Raw genomic sequence first — 16,231 nt, forward strand, 5'->3', positions numbered from 1 at the left:
CTGATACTAAAAGATTATATTATGATAATTTAAATGTTAATAAATCTAAACTTGTGTGGGAAGTTATCAAAAGTGGGAATGAATTTGGGAATGAAGTTTATCAGGTAACTTCATCAAAAGCACAAAAGGACTCAAGTTTGTTACCTCATTACCAATTCATGAGGCAGAGGAATTTAATAATATTGTATTTTTATTTCAAACAACAATAGTATTGATCATTTTGAAACAAAGCCATTCACAAACATTAGAGAGCCCTTATTGCAATGTGTGAGCCCTGGAATGTCGGTATCATGAGTCAGGCAGTACCTGACTCCCCAGCCTGGATTAAATTTGTGGGTGGAGCTGACTGGGGAACCCAGGCAGTATCAATGATCCAGGGACATGTCCAAATGTCTCTTCACCCGCACTTTACAACAAATTGACTGATGGTTCTATAGGTTATGCATATTTCTACTTTCTCAACGTCCGTGCCAGAGGATCCAGGTAAAAACCCTTGTCCAGGCAAGGCACTCTTTGACTTCAGAAGCAAAACAAAGGAAGAGCATATAGTAGTGATAAGGAAGAGTGTAGAGACAAGGAAAAGAAGGATTTTCGACTGAAGAGCATCGGACTGATTCTGAAGTATTTTGTGCAAGAGGAAGGTAGGAAGATTAGAAACATTGATGTTGCAGGAGGACCTGTAAAGAAGTCCAGAAAAAGAACTACTGGATCATTTATAGAAACTGTTATTAACTCACAATCACTACAGCTAATGAATGCTCAGAATATTGAAGCCTTGAACATTGATGTTTCACACATTGAATAATAAACTTCTCAAAAGAAGTGGGAATTTGCAGAAGACTTATTGAACTGCACTGAGAAAGAAATCATTGGGAAACTTCAAGAATAAGATGTTGTAGCGTGTCGATGAGTGAACACATGACACAATGGAGAAGTTAGATCTTCTGCATCGCATGTGTTAATCTTCAAAACTGTATATAGAAGATAAAAGTGGATTCCTTAGATTGGGCATACGACCATTTATCCAAACTCAATTGTATTGCTTTGGATGTCAGAGATTTGGACACACTGTGCAATGTATCAAGAAACAGATTTCTTGATATAGAAATGTGTGTATGTGTGTGTGTGTGTGTGTGTGTGTGTGTGTGTATGTGTATGCGGGTGCACACGCACATCCAGATGAGGGGTGTGCAGAGATTACCCTATGTACAAGAAGGGTAATAGGGTAGAGATTACCCTATTTATAAACAAAAAGTAGCTGTTTAAGAGGTTAAAAAAAGATTGCTACTATCAGCCAAGGAAAATCGTGCTCAGCAGAATGCCAAGTTTACGTCCTATGCACATGATTCGACAGCTCCCTTTATAAAGACTACATAGTTTCTCAATTGGCACAAGCTGTGGCTAGTATGGTTGAATGTATAATCAACGGAAAATCGAAGAGTCAACCATTACGAGAAAGTAGTCCAGAAACCAGATGACTCCAAATCAAAGACTGTTAAACAACTTAGAATGAGCTTTCAATTACCCAAAAGATGAAGGAGTGTGGAGCTAAACTGCTGAAGAAATCTGAGCAAAATATACAGATTGTAAAAATTGAAGTAAGAAAATTCTCTTTCAGGAAACAGTAAAGGCTGAAGTAAAGATGCTAGAAGAAAAGGATTTTGAAAAAACAACGATGGAGGCTACAAAAGCATGAAGGTTATTAAATGCCGCTATATGCCAGTGGTAAGAGTCTTGACTCAGATGCACTGTTGACCACACCATCGAAGCCGTTATCAGATGCTGGCAGCAAGACATCCTCTGTAATTTATTGTAGAGGAATAGAAGATTCCATCTCCGAGGCCTCAGATACTTTTGAATTCTACATTGAGGCCTTCAGGGAGATGGAAAAAAGAAAAAGAAAAAAGGATGGCCTAAGGGCAAACCTAGGCAATAAGAATAAAGAATTTAATGAGTTTTAAGAGATTATGACCAATTTATTGAAAGAATGAGTTTTTAATAATTATTTGTATATGACTTTGAAGTTCCTTTGATAGATATGGCAACATTTTGTTTGAAATGCTTTATGTTTTTTAAGAGGCAAGAGCCCTTCACACCTTTGTCATCTTGTGTTTTCTTTCAAAGTTTTAATATCCTTTTACAGGATGATCTAGTTGACAAGACTAGTCTTTTGACTAAGTAGTTTGTGTTTTTCATTAGGAAGGAAAAAATATCCTTTTTCCTTCTTCTGTTGTGGAAAGAGGATGACTGCAGTATAGTTGATGCCACTAAAACTATGAAAAAAAAATTACTAATATTAATATGTTAACTAAGGGTAAAATTAATAAATTTGAACAGTTTTCTGATTATTACTATAAAAAACATGAGAGTTACAATGAATACAACAATGCAGTTCTACATTTAGCTGTGCTTTTCTTTGATTAGTAATAGAGAAATGCAAGTGAAATTTATAACAGTCCTGTCCACCATTGGAGTTTTCAATTATTTATGCAAGTAGTTTTTGGATAAAAACTTTTTATACCTTATAAGAACTTTTATACTATCTAAATATTCCAGATGTGTAACAGTTCCTGAATGGCCATGGTAATGTGAAAGTAATATAGGATATGTCAATGCAGCTCGATTTATTTTGTACACTTGTAAATAGTAGAATGTTTCCTCAAGAGTAGCAAAGTCAATTGGAATTATTTCATTAGCTGGTACTGCATAATTGGTCATCAGCCACACTCTAATATATCCACCAGTATCACCTGTAATACATTTAAACAGTTTTTGAGCAAAACTTAAGTCATTCAGTTATTATAAACTAAGCTTACATTGTGATTTAAGTAAAATTTATAGCAAAGTTCATCACATATGGACAAGCTGTAAACCAAATCCCTTATAAGTGAAGGTTCCATTATATCTGTGACTAAATTATTTTTGAAAAAATATGTTTTAATATAATCAGATTTGGAGCTTTTAAAATTGCTGTTGAATGTGGATCTCAAGATTAAATTTATTTGCTTATGATGATTCAGTTTCAGATAAAAAGCTTATTATTATTATTCTTTCTATAAAATCATTTCATTCCTTACATAAGGCTTTGCTTCTGTAAATGACCTTTTCATACTAACATCATGTTATGCGAAATGTAGAAATGTATGAATATAACAAAGGACAAAAAGATACACACACTGTCAAATGACTTATTATATTGGTTGAGTATGTTGAAACAACGATAATCTTTTTGTCAAAACAAAAACATATTTAGGAAATGATACTTTCTCAATAAATCACAAAAAATAAAATAGTATTAGTTATAAATCATTATAAATGTAATTTCTTATTCTAAGTAGATTAATCATGTAATAATACATTAAACTAAATAAATTCAGATATGCCAATAAAATAAAAAGTAATAGATGAAATTAAAATAAATGTAAAATATTAATGTTATTAAAATAAAGAGATAAATAGACTTAAATTAAAAAAAAAATTAACAACTTGAGCAGGTATTTAACATTGATCAACATTATATGATATAAAAATCTAAAAATTCCAACCATAAGGTTAGCTCACTTATACTCTCAAAAGTAAAAAATAAGTTGTAATAGAAAGATCACATTTTAATAAATCCATTTGATCCATTTCACTTATTAAATCCATTAAATAAGATCTATTTTGTTTCAGTGCCATATTTTAGAAATATTAGGTTACTAGGACTTCTAATTAATTATATCAGCTATAAGATGTGTATTAGTTTTTTATATTTTTAAAATGGTATTTGAAATACTCAGAAATATGTTTCAAAGTTACACTATTATATTTTACTGATCAATTTTGGAAAAGAGTGGTTAATTTATTTCACAAGATCCACTGGAAAACATTTTCATGCATTTTAAAAGTGATTCTTTTTAAATTTCTTTTAAAAATACACACATTATTTCATATTATTCACATTCACTGTGTGTTTATCTTCATAGATGAAATTAGATTTATTTTAATTTCATTTCGAAGAGCACATCCAAACTTAAAAAATTATCTATGACAATTGATGTAATATTTAAGATATATTAGATAAAGTTGTTAACTACTATATTAGGTTCAATTAAAGTCAGTGATGACGATAGATAAACAAATTTTGTAGCAAGTGAAATGTTAAGCATGATAAGAATTTGAACTCAAAACCATTCAGATGAAAGGCAGCGCCTTATAATAACAGATTTTTAATGAAAATGTTGACAAAAAACTAAAATCTATGTCTCTTAAGTTAATTAAATTCTGGTTGTAGTTTGGATAATGAAAGAATGCACCTCAATAAATCATTTTAAAAATAGCAATATCAAACCATTGCTCGTTCCTATCTGCATTAGTTTATAAAGAACTTATTGAACAAAACAATAAATTGGGTTGACAACATTCTTGAAGAAAACAAATGAACGTAATTTTTGTAGGCTTTTTTTGAGTATGCTATTTCTGACCTCCAGAAGTTTTGCAGAAAAAAAAATTTTTTTTACAAAATATTTTGTAGAATGTGCAATTTACATAAAATTATTTAAAAATATAGAACCCCTGTCTTGACCCTCATCAAGTTTCTGATCACTTCGTCCAATATTTTGGCAAGGGTACGCCTTTCAAAAAAAATCCTCATTTTCATATGATGTTACAGTATGAAAATGATTTTTTCACATTAATAAACAATTTTACAACAGAATTTCAAAATTTATCTTCATAAATTTGGACTGAATGTTAAAAGGAAAGAGTTACATTAATTAAAAGCAAAATTCACTTTAAAACTTTCCTTTACTGACCTGTTTCCTTGAAAGAGTGCATCTTACTTGCATGGAAGGTACAGTCACTGCGGTTGTGTAACGATATGTTTTACTGCTTCCGCGAAGTTCTAAATGACAGATTTTAAAGAGCAAAGAACCTGCATCAAATTTTGCTTCATGCTTAGAAAACTAGTGCAGAAAGCCATCGCATGCTTGTGGAAGCATTTGGTGACAATGCTATGAGTAAAAGTAAAACTCTTTTGTGGTACAAATGATTCAAAGATGGACGAACGACAGTCGATGACGATGAGCGTTCAGGAAGACCATCAACAAGGGCAACACCGGAAAACATCGCGAAAGTGCGAGAGGCTATTGTTGCAGATCGTAGACAAACAATTCATGATGTTTGCACAATCGTACAAATGTCATATGGGTCCGTGCAACGCATCTTGTCGGACAATTTGAACAGGAGAAGCATTGCTGCAAAATTCGTACCGAGACAGTTGAACAGCGACCAGAAACAAAATCGCGTAGCTGTCTGTAGTGATTTGAAAAATTCAGCAAGAGATGACCCTAACTTCATCTCCAACATCATAACCGGTGATGAGACATGGATGTACGGGTATGACCCTGAAACTAAGCAGCAGCCGTCGCAGTGGAAGTCGCCAAGTTCACCGCGGCCAAAAAAAAGCACGCCAGGTTCGCAGCAACGTGAAGTTCATGATGATTGTTTGTTCGACATCAAAAGCATTATCTATAAGCAATTTGTTCCTCTTGGTCAATGGGATGTTCTATTGTGAAGTTTTGAAGCGGTTACGTGAAAGCATTAGGCGCAAACGTTCAGATCTATGGGGTAACAACAGCTGGGTTCTGCACCATGAAAACGCGCCCGCGCACACATCGCTAGCCGTTCGGAATTTCTTGGCTTCCAAAAAGACGGTAATGATTCCCCACTCCCCTATTCGCCTGACCTTGCCCCGTGCGACTTTTTTCTCTTTCTGAAAATAAAATTTCAATTGAAAGACCGTCGTTTTAATACAATTGAGGAGATTTAGGAAGAAACGCAGAACGTGCTTCGAACACTTACACCTGCAAACTTCCAGTTTGCAGGTGTTTTTTCCCATGATTCCATGCATCCCTGGATGCATGGTATCATGGGAAAAACGCTGGGGTCACTGTGTCAATGCCCAAGGGGATTACTTTGAAGGAGACAGTGGAAATTATGGTATGCTATTTTATTTTTATGGTAAAATTTCCCGAACTTTTGAGTAGCACCTCGTATAGTTCATTATAGAATTATTGATAATTTTAATTATTTCATAGCTCAAGGTTAAATTTAACCTATTAAACCTATTTGATCAACAAAAAGGTTTGTTTTATTTAGGCCAAACTTACACATAGTATAATAAGATTGCCAAGAGCTGTTTTATATAAATGCTAAATTGTATAAATTGCATTTATTTAAGAAAACGTATAATTGTAATAAAAAACACATTATATATTATAAATATAACTTAAATTTCATGAATATTACATCAGCTAATGATAAATTAACTATATTGTAATATATTACCTGGTCAAACAAATTTATTAGTATTTGATTGCAACAATAACAAAATAAACTTATCTCATATATTTCTATTAAGAAATAGTCTAGAATAGTTAAGAAATAGTTTGTATAATTCATAATATATGTGTTTTACCATTTTCATTAAATATTTGTGTAATAAATTAACAAATGTGATTACAGTATACTACTGTTGTATTACAGTTGTATTTCTCTGTTCAGTTGGGAGAAAGAAAATTTATCAAAAGTAGAAAGATTTATCAAAAGATTTAAAAATTTAAGAAAGTAATACGAAAATTGAAACTAATATATGTTATGTATTACAACATTTGTTGTTAACAATACTTTAACGTAATTCAATCTTAGTATACACACTGTTAGTTATTTGATTTTTTGTCTTTACAACTATATTACAAGCACATAAAAAAATGTTGTTTCTAAAACATTTTTATGACATAACCATAAGGATGTTGCATGATATTGATGAGTATTCAGTAGCAGGCTGCAGTTAACGCAGAGATAGAGAGTGCTTAATTCTCTACCACATGTAATCAAGTCTTTCAATCTATACAAACATTATCATTTTACCTTTTCCATTTACTATAAAAATATGATTCTTCCTTCAAGAACTACCTTATACTTCAATTTGTGTTGTAAAACTGTTCATAGCTGTAAAAAAAATCATCTGTATACTGTAACAGAATATGGATAAAAGCAGTTTTATTTAAGGGCCTGACATTGCCAAATTATTGGACAAAATGTACCGAAATTTAACGAGAGTCAAGATAGGAGTCCACATTTTAACATATGGAAACTGCACATGCTAAAAGAAAATTTTATTGAAGTATAGGTTGGAAAGGTAGTGTGTGTATAAAAAGGCTGGAAAGATTGTATTTCCGGCATTTTCCTCAAGAATGTAGTGTTGCATTTATTATTGTTTGCACAAGTTTTTTTTATAAAGAAATGTAGGAAGGAACAAGCTTTACTTTGATGTATTAGAATTTTTTTATGAAGGTTTATTGAAAAAAATATTAATTACAGTCTACGTTGCGGTGGATTTTTTCATTTGCCAGACTGCAGTATTTTGTCAGTACAGTAGGTATATCTGGTTGTCTCTAATAAACTCAGTAATTATAAAGAGTATTTTTAAATCAGTTTCTAAAAATTATTCACAATAGGGCAAAATTTACTTTATCATCTGAGATAATTAATTTTGAGCAGAAGCTTGAAGCTTATGTGCAAATGTGGTACAAACAGTCTAAACTGGGATCCTGTGGATGAAGGCCAAGACTTAACCATTCGACCATGAAAGTTGACCATTGGTAGTTTAATTAATTGAATTCTTGAGATTTAAGAATGTCCATTGAGTGCCTAAATGCTCACCTATGCTGCATTGCTAATCATTACAGATAGGCTTTATTGCTTTTTCTTCTATTTTTGATTTTGACCACCTTTGGATCTTGCGAAATAACTTTGTGATTTCTTTTCTCTTCCTTTTTTCCTCTAGTATTCTTTATCACTAAATTGTTTCTTTCCTTTCTCTGACCAGGTGTTCTTGGTCTTTTACTTTTCTACCTCATGATAACCCTTAAATTTTTACTCTTTCATCTAAAAGACTTCATTTTCATGTTCTTCTTTTTAATATCCATTTCTTCTATGTCTTTTTTTAACTTCTTTTACCCATTTCTTAACTGCTTTGGGATTAGAATTAAAATGTTAAATATTTTCTTAATTAATCTTCTTCATGCATCTTCATCTTCAGTAAATGTTTATAGATTATTCTTCTTTTTCTAATTCAGTATTAGCTTTTCATTTTCCAAATAAATTTCTTTATTACCTGTTTTTCTATACCCTTCTTCACATTTTTAGGTCCTAAGATCTTTCTCAGAATTTTCCTTTCTTTCTTTTCCAACTCTTCTATTTCTCTTTTCATTGTTAAGGATAAATGTTCTGCTGCGTATGGGCATTCCAGTTTAATAACTGTATTGTAATCGCTAATTTTTATTTTTGTAGATTTTTTTTATTGTACATATCCTTTAATTGAAAGGATAGTTCAATTTCTCTAGCACTGGCTTTATTAGCTTCTTTGTCCAGTCCATTTTTCTGTATTACTTCTTATACATATTTAAATTTTTATATTCCACTGATCTTTCCATATTTCATGTTTAAAATTTTTGACAAGGTTTTTATATTGATCATAGATTTGGTTTTCTCAAAAATTGCAAGTCAATTTTTCCTGATATTTCTTTTAGTAAGTTAATTTTCTGTTGCTGTTTCTACATTTTCTGAAAAAAAAATCACAAATCATCTGAAATTGTCAAAGAACTGATCTCTAGATTGAAGATTTTTATTTTTATATCTCAATTTCATCTGTTCTTTTTTCTTCTAATCTCTTCTACCATTCTCTAATCACTTTTTCCAATACACAGTTAAATAGGACTGGTGAAAGTCCTACTCTTGCCTGACACCATTTTTATGCTCAAAGGTTTCAGAAATTTCACCCATAGATTTAGTTCAGATTTTGTATTTGTTAAGCCTGTTTAATTGTCACTAAAGCATTATTCCCAAGTTCCTCTAAAATACCAAATACAAAAACAATTACATTTTTATTTCTGTTCATTCTATTTCCAACAATTTTTAATTCAAAATTTTGTCTGCACATAAGCAAAAGGTGCATTAGGAAAGCTGGCTTTCTCAAAGTCTCCTTCATATTTCCCCAGATAATTATCAATTTGCCCTGTTTTCTGGTTAATAAATGTATTCATTGCTTTTTATTAAGGATAAATCTTTTTTTTAAACAGAAATCCAATGATACAATAAAGAAAAAACTTACCAGTAAAAAGATACATATTCTTTAGATCACTTGCCATAGCCATTACATAATCTTCTGGCACATAGTATGCATTAAACTTAGCTATCAATCTACTCATTTTATGATGCGACCATACTTGTATTACACCAGTATCAATAGATGCTAACAATGTTCCCCAATATTTTTTAAATGGTCGAGCTGTAAGACTTAATAAAGCATGAACTGGAATAAAATCATCTTCTGAAACTGAAAAAGCAATAGGTTGTTTATTGAATGATTATTTCTAGGGCTTTTAACCATGAATTATCAGCATTCTGAGTAATTTTTAAGATCAATGTTATATGTATATTGAAATTAATTTCAGGATAAGTTCAACTAAATAACAGTTACTTTTACACTATGAAAGTTTTACTTTTAACCACTATGAAAGTTTTTAATTATTATTTCAGAGATTTGGTCATAAGTTAAGTATGAAATTGAAAACAAAAAACAATTATTTAATATTTTTATTAAGTTCTAACTGATTGTTGATAACTAATCTTAAGGCTTAGATATTTAAAAGAAAATTTACAACAATTAAGAGTTGTGTTAGTCTAATACACATGAACAGATTAAGTGAAATTTATTTTGTGTAAGAATCTTCTGTTAATTATAAAGGAACCATACAATACTTTTAAAATACGACATAACATAATAAGGTAATTAAGGATCTACTAATGTTTTATTAAATAAATTTTTGTCATTATGTTTTACTGTAGCCTACAGATTTCTGAATGAATCATGAGGGAATTGCCTAGGCCCTGGAGTATTTTGTTTTAAAACATTTTTTCAGTTTTTTGGTAGTATGTCAGGGTGTTAGAACATTCCCCATCTCTTAGAAGAAAAGATTTCCGAGTTCTGTGAAAACCTTTTCTGGGAATCCTGATAAATTCATAATTTTTCAGTGTATCATCTACTGTCTTTAATAAACCTAGGCCTTCAAATGTAAAATCCCCAAATTTTCCTCTCTGTATTTAACTGAATGTTAGATACAGACTGATTTTTTTCTGTTTCATATCTTTCTAACATATTCAGTTTCTTGCTGATGGACATAAAAGTGTCATTTATCAAAAAACAATAATCAACATTTTTCAAGTTTCTTCGTTACAGTTAGTCCATTTGTTTTCTATGATGCAACATTCAGAACACAAACAATTCCAATATTATCTTGGATTAAATTGCTACATAAACAGTGATGACACAAATGGTTAAACCTGTCCATCTTATGTTTCCTGTGTTTCTGAATGAAGTTAAATGGTACGTTATTCCTGCAATGAATATGTCACGAATTAACATGCAGACTATATTTCAATTAAATGAGAACAGCCCAAAAGAACAAAATAGACTTTTAAAAGAAGAAAAGAAAAGTTTTTTCTTAAGAAAATAAAAAAAAAGAACAAAGAAGCGCTTCAGATGATTAATGAAAGTCTTATATTTCATTCTATGGCAACAGGTTTACCTGTAAATATAAAAGATTCCTTAGTAAGATGTATACTTGAACAAACAGTACTTAATTTTCAGTCTATACATAAGAAATTTGGAACTTTGTAAAACATGTGTAAGAGGCTAAATGTATATTCAAACAATTTCTTGTGATCAATGTAAAGTATAAGTATCTTTCTGAAAGAAATCAGAAAGAAAAATATCCAATCTGAAAAAAATTAATCTTAAACCGTTTGAAATGAGTTAATTTCACAATTTCATGGAAAATAATAAAAAAATAATGCAATATAATGCCTCATTTAGGTAGTTTCTTTAACACATAGAATTCAATTCTTCTTTTTGTATACACAGTTTTGAATATTGCTAATAATTAATAAATTCAGTTACTGCACATATATTTTAAATTATTCAGTTATTTGATTCATAAAGCCAACGGTTTACTGATCAAAAATATTTGATTTACATTCTTCTAGGAGTAGGTATGAAATGAAGTAGTAAAAGTAATTATGAGAGTGAAACAATCAAACAGACAAACATGCTAATATTTATATAATTACGTCTTGGAAAGATAAAACTCACTAGAAGGAGTTAAGAACAGAAACACACTGGAAGAAATTTGAATAGAAAAAATGTAAAATATTTTAGAAGAGTACAGTAATTTTTAGATCTCTACCTAAAAATATATAATTTAAATTAATTTATATTTAAAAAAATTTCAAATCCTCTAAAGCACTGTTTCTCAACCAAGTCGCAGTCATATGAAAGGGGGTGGAGTCATGAGATTAGCCTACAATTTTATGCGTAAACAACAATGAAATCATTTGTAATAAAAAAATCATCTATTATAAATATTTTACTTACATTTATAAGTACACATGTAATGGGATTAATATTTTCAATCTTCTGTGACTAATCTCCATATTCACTTCGACGAGCAAGCATAAACGTATCTATTCTTCAGAGTGAATTGTAGTTGTAATGTTTATCAGCAGACATTTCGATGAGCTGGTTGTAAATTTCAGCCGGTAATTTAGCTTTAACAATGTTTTCACTAAATGGATTCAGTACCTGTCTCTTCTAGAAATTATTTTTATCTTCTGGTTAATATTCCGCCAATTGAATTTTTAGTCAAAGCAAATGGATCTTCATGAAATCCAACTGTGGTGAATAATAGTGTCTTCTTCTTCCATATTTTTTCTCAATATAATTGGAAGTGAGTGGAAACGAAATAATTCATATATTAAGCTTCTTAATGAAAGAATGAACATTGTTTGTCATTAATAAAATGTTTTTTTCACATACTTGTAAATTCACATTTACAAGTGAAGTCGTATAAATACATTAGCTAATGTATTTATTGAGAAAGGCGTTTGTTTTTCCTGAAAGATTATTATTCATTCATCTTGCAGTTCCAATAACAGGGTTAACACTTTCCCCTGCGATAACCATCTGACTTCTGTATGGAAAAGCGAGATTTTTTCCTTTTCACCCATTTCATCGCATAGATTAACAAACAACTTATTCTGTAATGGTCGACTTTTAATAAAATTATTCATTTTTACAGTTTTACATAGAATATCTTGCATATTTTTTTTCGCAAGAGCCTGTGTGTGAAGAAGTAGAGCGTCCATTCCGACCTGTGAATAAGATGATCTTTTAATTTTTTTGTAGAAACCACTGTTCTTTCCTCTTATCGTCTTTGCACAATCATTACGTAGTGCAATACATCTTGTCCAATCTATGTTATAATTTTTAGTAACTTCATAAAAAACATCAAAAAGATATTGTCCTGGGATTTTTTTCAATTCTTTTGCTTTTTCCACGCCTATTAAAACACTGACCACATCAACTGCAACAGGGAATATGAGGTTTCTGTGATTGTATGGAGTTTGGACATCCCAGCAACTCTTAATGCTGCAAGACAAGATACTTCAAGTGTAGTTTTATCAGTATGTATTTACAAACAGAAGTGCTTGTTGATTTCTCAAAGTATGTAATTTTCTTTCGAAAAATTCCAAGAGTTTGCTTTTATAATCTGGATGTTGCTTCCAAATGTCGAATTAATTTTGATGGCTTCATGGTTTCATCAGAGAGAGCTTGAAAGCAAACTATGCACTGTGGTTTTCCATCCAATGAGGTAAATTCATAATCGTCTACTCCATTAGACGCACATTGCACATTCAAAAGTAAACTAGCGTTCTGCAATCCCTTACGCCTCTTTTAATACTGCTGACAGCCTAACGTGTTCAAATGTATCATATGCAGTTTTAGAACTTGACACTCACAGCAAATGTTATGCAAGCAGATCAAATTACAAGCACCACGTACACATCAAGTTGGACCCTGTAAATGGTCATGTTTTTACACTTCAGACATGCATGTTCGTACCTGTCGCAACTACATTTCACTGGGTTTGGGTTGGAGGGTCGCGAAATATTCATTATATATTTTTTTTCTTTTTGGGGATCATGGCGCTAAAAAGGTTGAGAATCACGGTTCTAATCGTTTGATGATGAAGAGAATTGTATGCAGAGTTGTGTTTTTATTTTTCTTACAAATACATTACTGTTTATTTTTAATTTTTAAACTATTATAATTTAAAATAGAATATTTTATAAAAATATTATTAATGAAAACATTTTATTATTATAATTATTACATAATAATAAAATGAATTAAAGACATAGCAGATTCATTGGTATGTGGGATATATTATAAAATACAACCAATTTCAGTTAATATAAATTTTCTGAAATGACTATCATAATTATAAAAAAAAATAATATTTCTGCAGTTACCAGGTGAAGAAAGACTGCCGGAGACTTTTGAAATAGGAGAAAGATTGCTGCTACACGGGGATAGCATCGTATTCGAACTAGAAATGAGCTGTTTTGGGTAATGTAGTACTTCACTAGCTTGATGGCTTTTATCGTTTAAAATCTGCATCATACTAATATTACTCTTCATTCTGTTAACTTTATGGACACTACCTTTAATAAAACTTTAAAAATAAAACAAACTAAATACTTATAATGATTTTAGACTTATAATGATTAGTAGTATAATTATACCGGTTGAAAAACAAAAACGTCATTGAATCGGTCAAAATGAACTGTGAGCCTCTACCACTGTTTGAGCTGGGTTTGAACATTATTTTATTAGTTTGCATCAAGCCTACGGTTACGAACGATCTAATAATCCTACCAGTTTAAACATGCTTATCCCCAACACATATCTGTTCACGTAAACAGAATTATCAGTTATACGCATTTTGAGCACACACACAAAACGTTATCTCCCACGCCCATCCGGTCGACCTTGTACATGTTTATCAGTAACTTCTAAGAATTATCTACCACAAGCATCCGGTCAACCTTGTTCATTATGTTTGAACATGTTTATCGTACATAAATCCAGCATTTATGATAAAATCTATATAAAAAATCGGCTTTAAACGATTTCTTAAGTCTTACATTGAATTTATTGAGAGTAAGTCACACTAAGTTCGTCATATTAAGGTAAGTGTTCGTTCACATTTGTTCCGTTCCACGTCGAGTCATCCGGTGCTGCGATCTAGTGGGTGCTAGAGCTCATTGGAAAGTTAAGCTCGTACTAGCATTCGATGTTAAAATCACGACCAGAGCGGTCACGTCCGGATAGACGCTTACATAAGTTATATTCTTCATAATGTTCAAGTATATGTTAAGTTGAAGTCTTGATAATGTTCAATTATATATTGAATAAAGAGAAATTAAACGCAACAATTCATCAAAGGCAACAAGGAGTTGTGTTTTTTTTATTATCAACATCATCTACAGTCCATACTCGCTCTAAAATTTACCAACATTATTTTCTTAAAACATAATATACAACTTACAAAGACTGAAGGAAGATTCACTTAAAACAAAAATGTCATATTTATAAATTCAAATAATATTAATAAAAAAATTAATTCAGTATGTGTGCGTGCATAATAATTATGCAAATTGATTATCCTATAATGTTATTCGCATCTGTTATCAAATTTTTCAATTCCATTATACAAACATCTAAATAAAAATATAAATATATTTACGTAATATATGCGTAAATAAAACAAATCCATGTTTCGCACAGATTAGCTATCTAACGAAGCATGTTTTAAAAAATTCAAACGGTATTGTAGTCTATACAAGCTTCCCACAAAATATAATTTATATTTTTGTGGAAATGGTCGACCATTTCTGAGATGTGTGGTTAATTGAAAACCAACCACCAAAGAACACCGGTCATCATGATCTAGTATTCAAATCCATGTAAACGTACGTTCATACCTGCTTAACAATTACTACACCTAAGTTTCGTTAAATAGTCGATAATTAAATGAGTTAACGTTAGATTTAAATAATATTAGCATGATTTGTATTATGTTCCGGTTGTTTGTAGGAAATTGTGCAGTCTTAGAGTAGTCTCATTAACTACGCTAGTTCATTCGCTGACAACACCGATTTCATCAAAATTGATAGCCGCGTCGATACAAACTTTGTTAAAACTAAATCAAGTATAGAGGACTACTAAAAGAATTTGACAGGTTGACTGCATAATTCAAATAATTTATCGTTAGTACATTCAAGGTCACCCAAGTTAGATTTATATATTATCTCCCGGTTGTTTGCAGGAAGTTGTGTAATAGTCTCACTATCCACCGCTAGATCATCCGCTGCCGCAATACTGATACCATCATAACTGATAGACCGCACTGACACCGAATCCGTTAAAACCGCGGTAAGTACGACTACTAAAATAAATTGTCAAATGGACTACATACTTTAAATATTATTTGCATGATATATTAACTCTAACCCGATTACAGATATGTTCAATTCGTTAGTTATAGTGCCCATACAATCGGTTGAACATGAAAGAACTAAAGTTGCCGCTCCCTTTAAAGTCTGGCATCTAGGTACTTAAGCTGGCAGCTTTGGGCGACTTCTTCAGCTGGTCCAAAACTGATATGGAACGCTAATCTCAAATCCGTCCATAAATATAACAAAACTTATAACCGACACTAAATATAAATCCTTGAAACACGCCCGATTACAGAATCATACAGCAGCAAGGGACACTGTCCGGGCTCTGCGATTCGAAGGAAGAATTGTGATACTCCCGCCACTTTTGCGTTCCGTTCCGAATATTTCAGTACTGCATTGGATTTCGAGACAGTCAGTCGCATGAATGTTCGTCTCCTGGTAACCAGGATTCTTTATCTATAAGTCACAAAAGTTTGGATGTATTACGTCTACCACATCATCGCGGCTGTTTTTCAGCAGAACATATCTTGATGGGAACGATGTTTTGATTGATAACAATCATTCAAACCCAGCTCACAGTAATAAAAGCTCACAGTTCATTTAGATCGATTCAATATTGTATGTGTTCTTCAACAGATATAATTATACTACTATGATTATTAGAATTTTATAAATTTTTTACTTTAGCAGACAGAAATGTCAAGTTAGTATTATTTAATCTATAAGCCCACATTTAATAAATAAATTTAATAATTAATATCTGATTTACGTAATATATAAATTTACTAACTTCACTAACCACGATTATTTGTATAATCCTCTCTTC

At 31.2% G+C, this 16,231-nt stretch overlaps 1 protein-coding gene across 1 annotated transcript in view; it reads right to left on the minus strand.

Moving 5' to 3' along the window:
- Positions 1-16,231, minus strand: part of LOC142330674 (WD repeat-containing protein on Y chromosome-like) — a 101,507-nt gene that overhangs the window by 14,109 nt on the left and 71,167 nt on the right. Inside the window, 3 exon segments of the mRNA XM_075376120.1 lie at positions 2,522-2,750; positions 9,155-9,379; positions 13,414-13,616. Of these exon segments, the coding sequence (XP_075232235.1) occupies positions 2,522-2,750; positions 9,155-9,379; positions 13,414-13,616 (657 nt within the window).

This window comes from Lycorma delicatula, chromosome 9 (assembly GCF_047948215.1).
Source record: "Lycorma delicatula isolate Av1 chromosome 9, ASM4794821v1, whole genome shotgun sequence".
In the NCBI taxonomy this organism is placed as follows: Eukaryota; Metazoa; Arthropoda; class Insecta; order Hemiptera; family Fulgoridae; genus Lycorma; species Lycorma delicatula.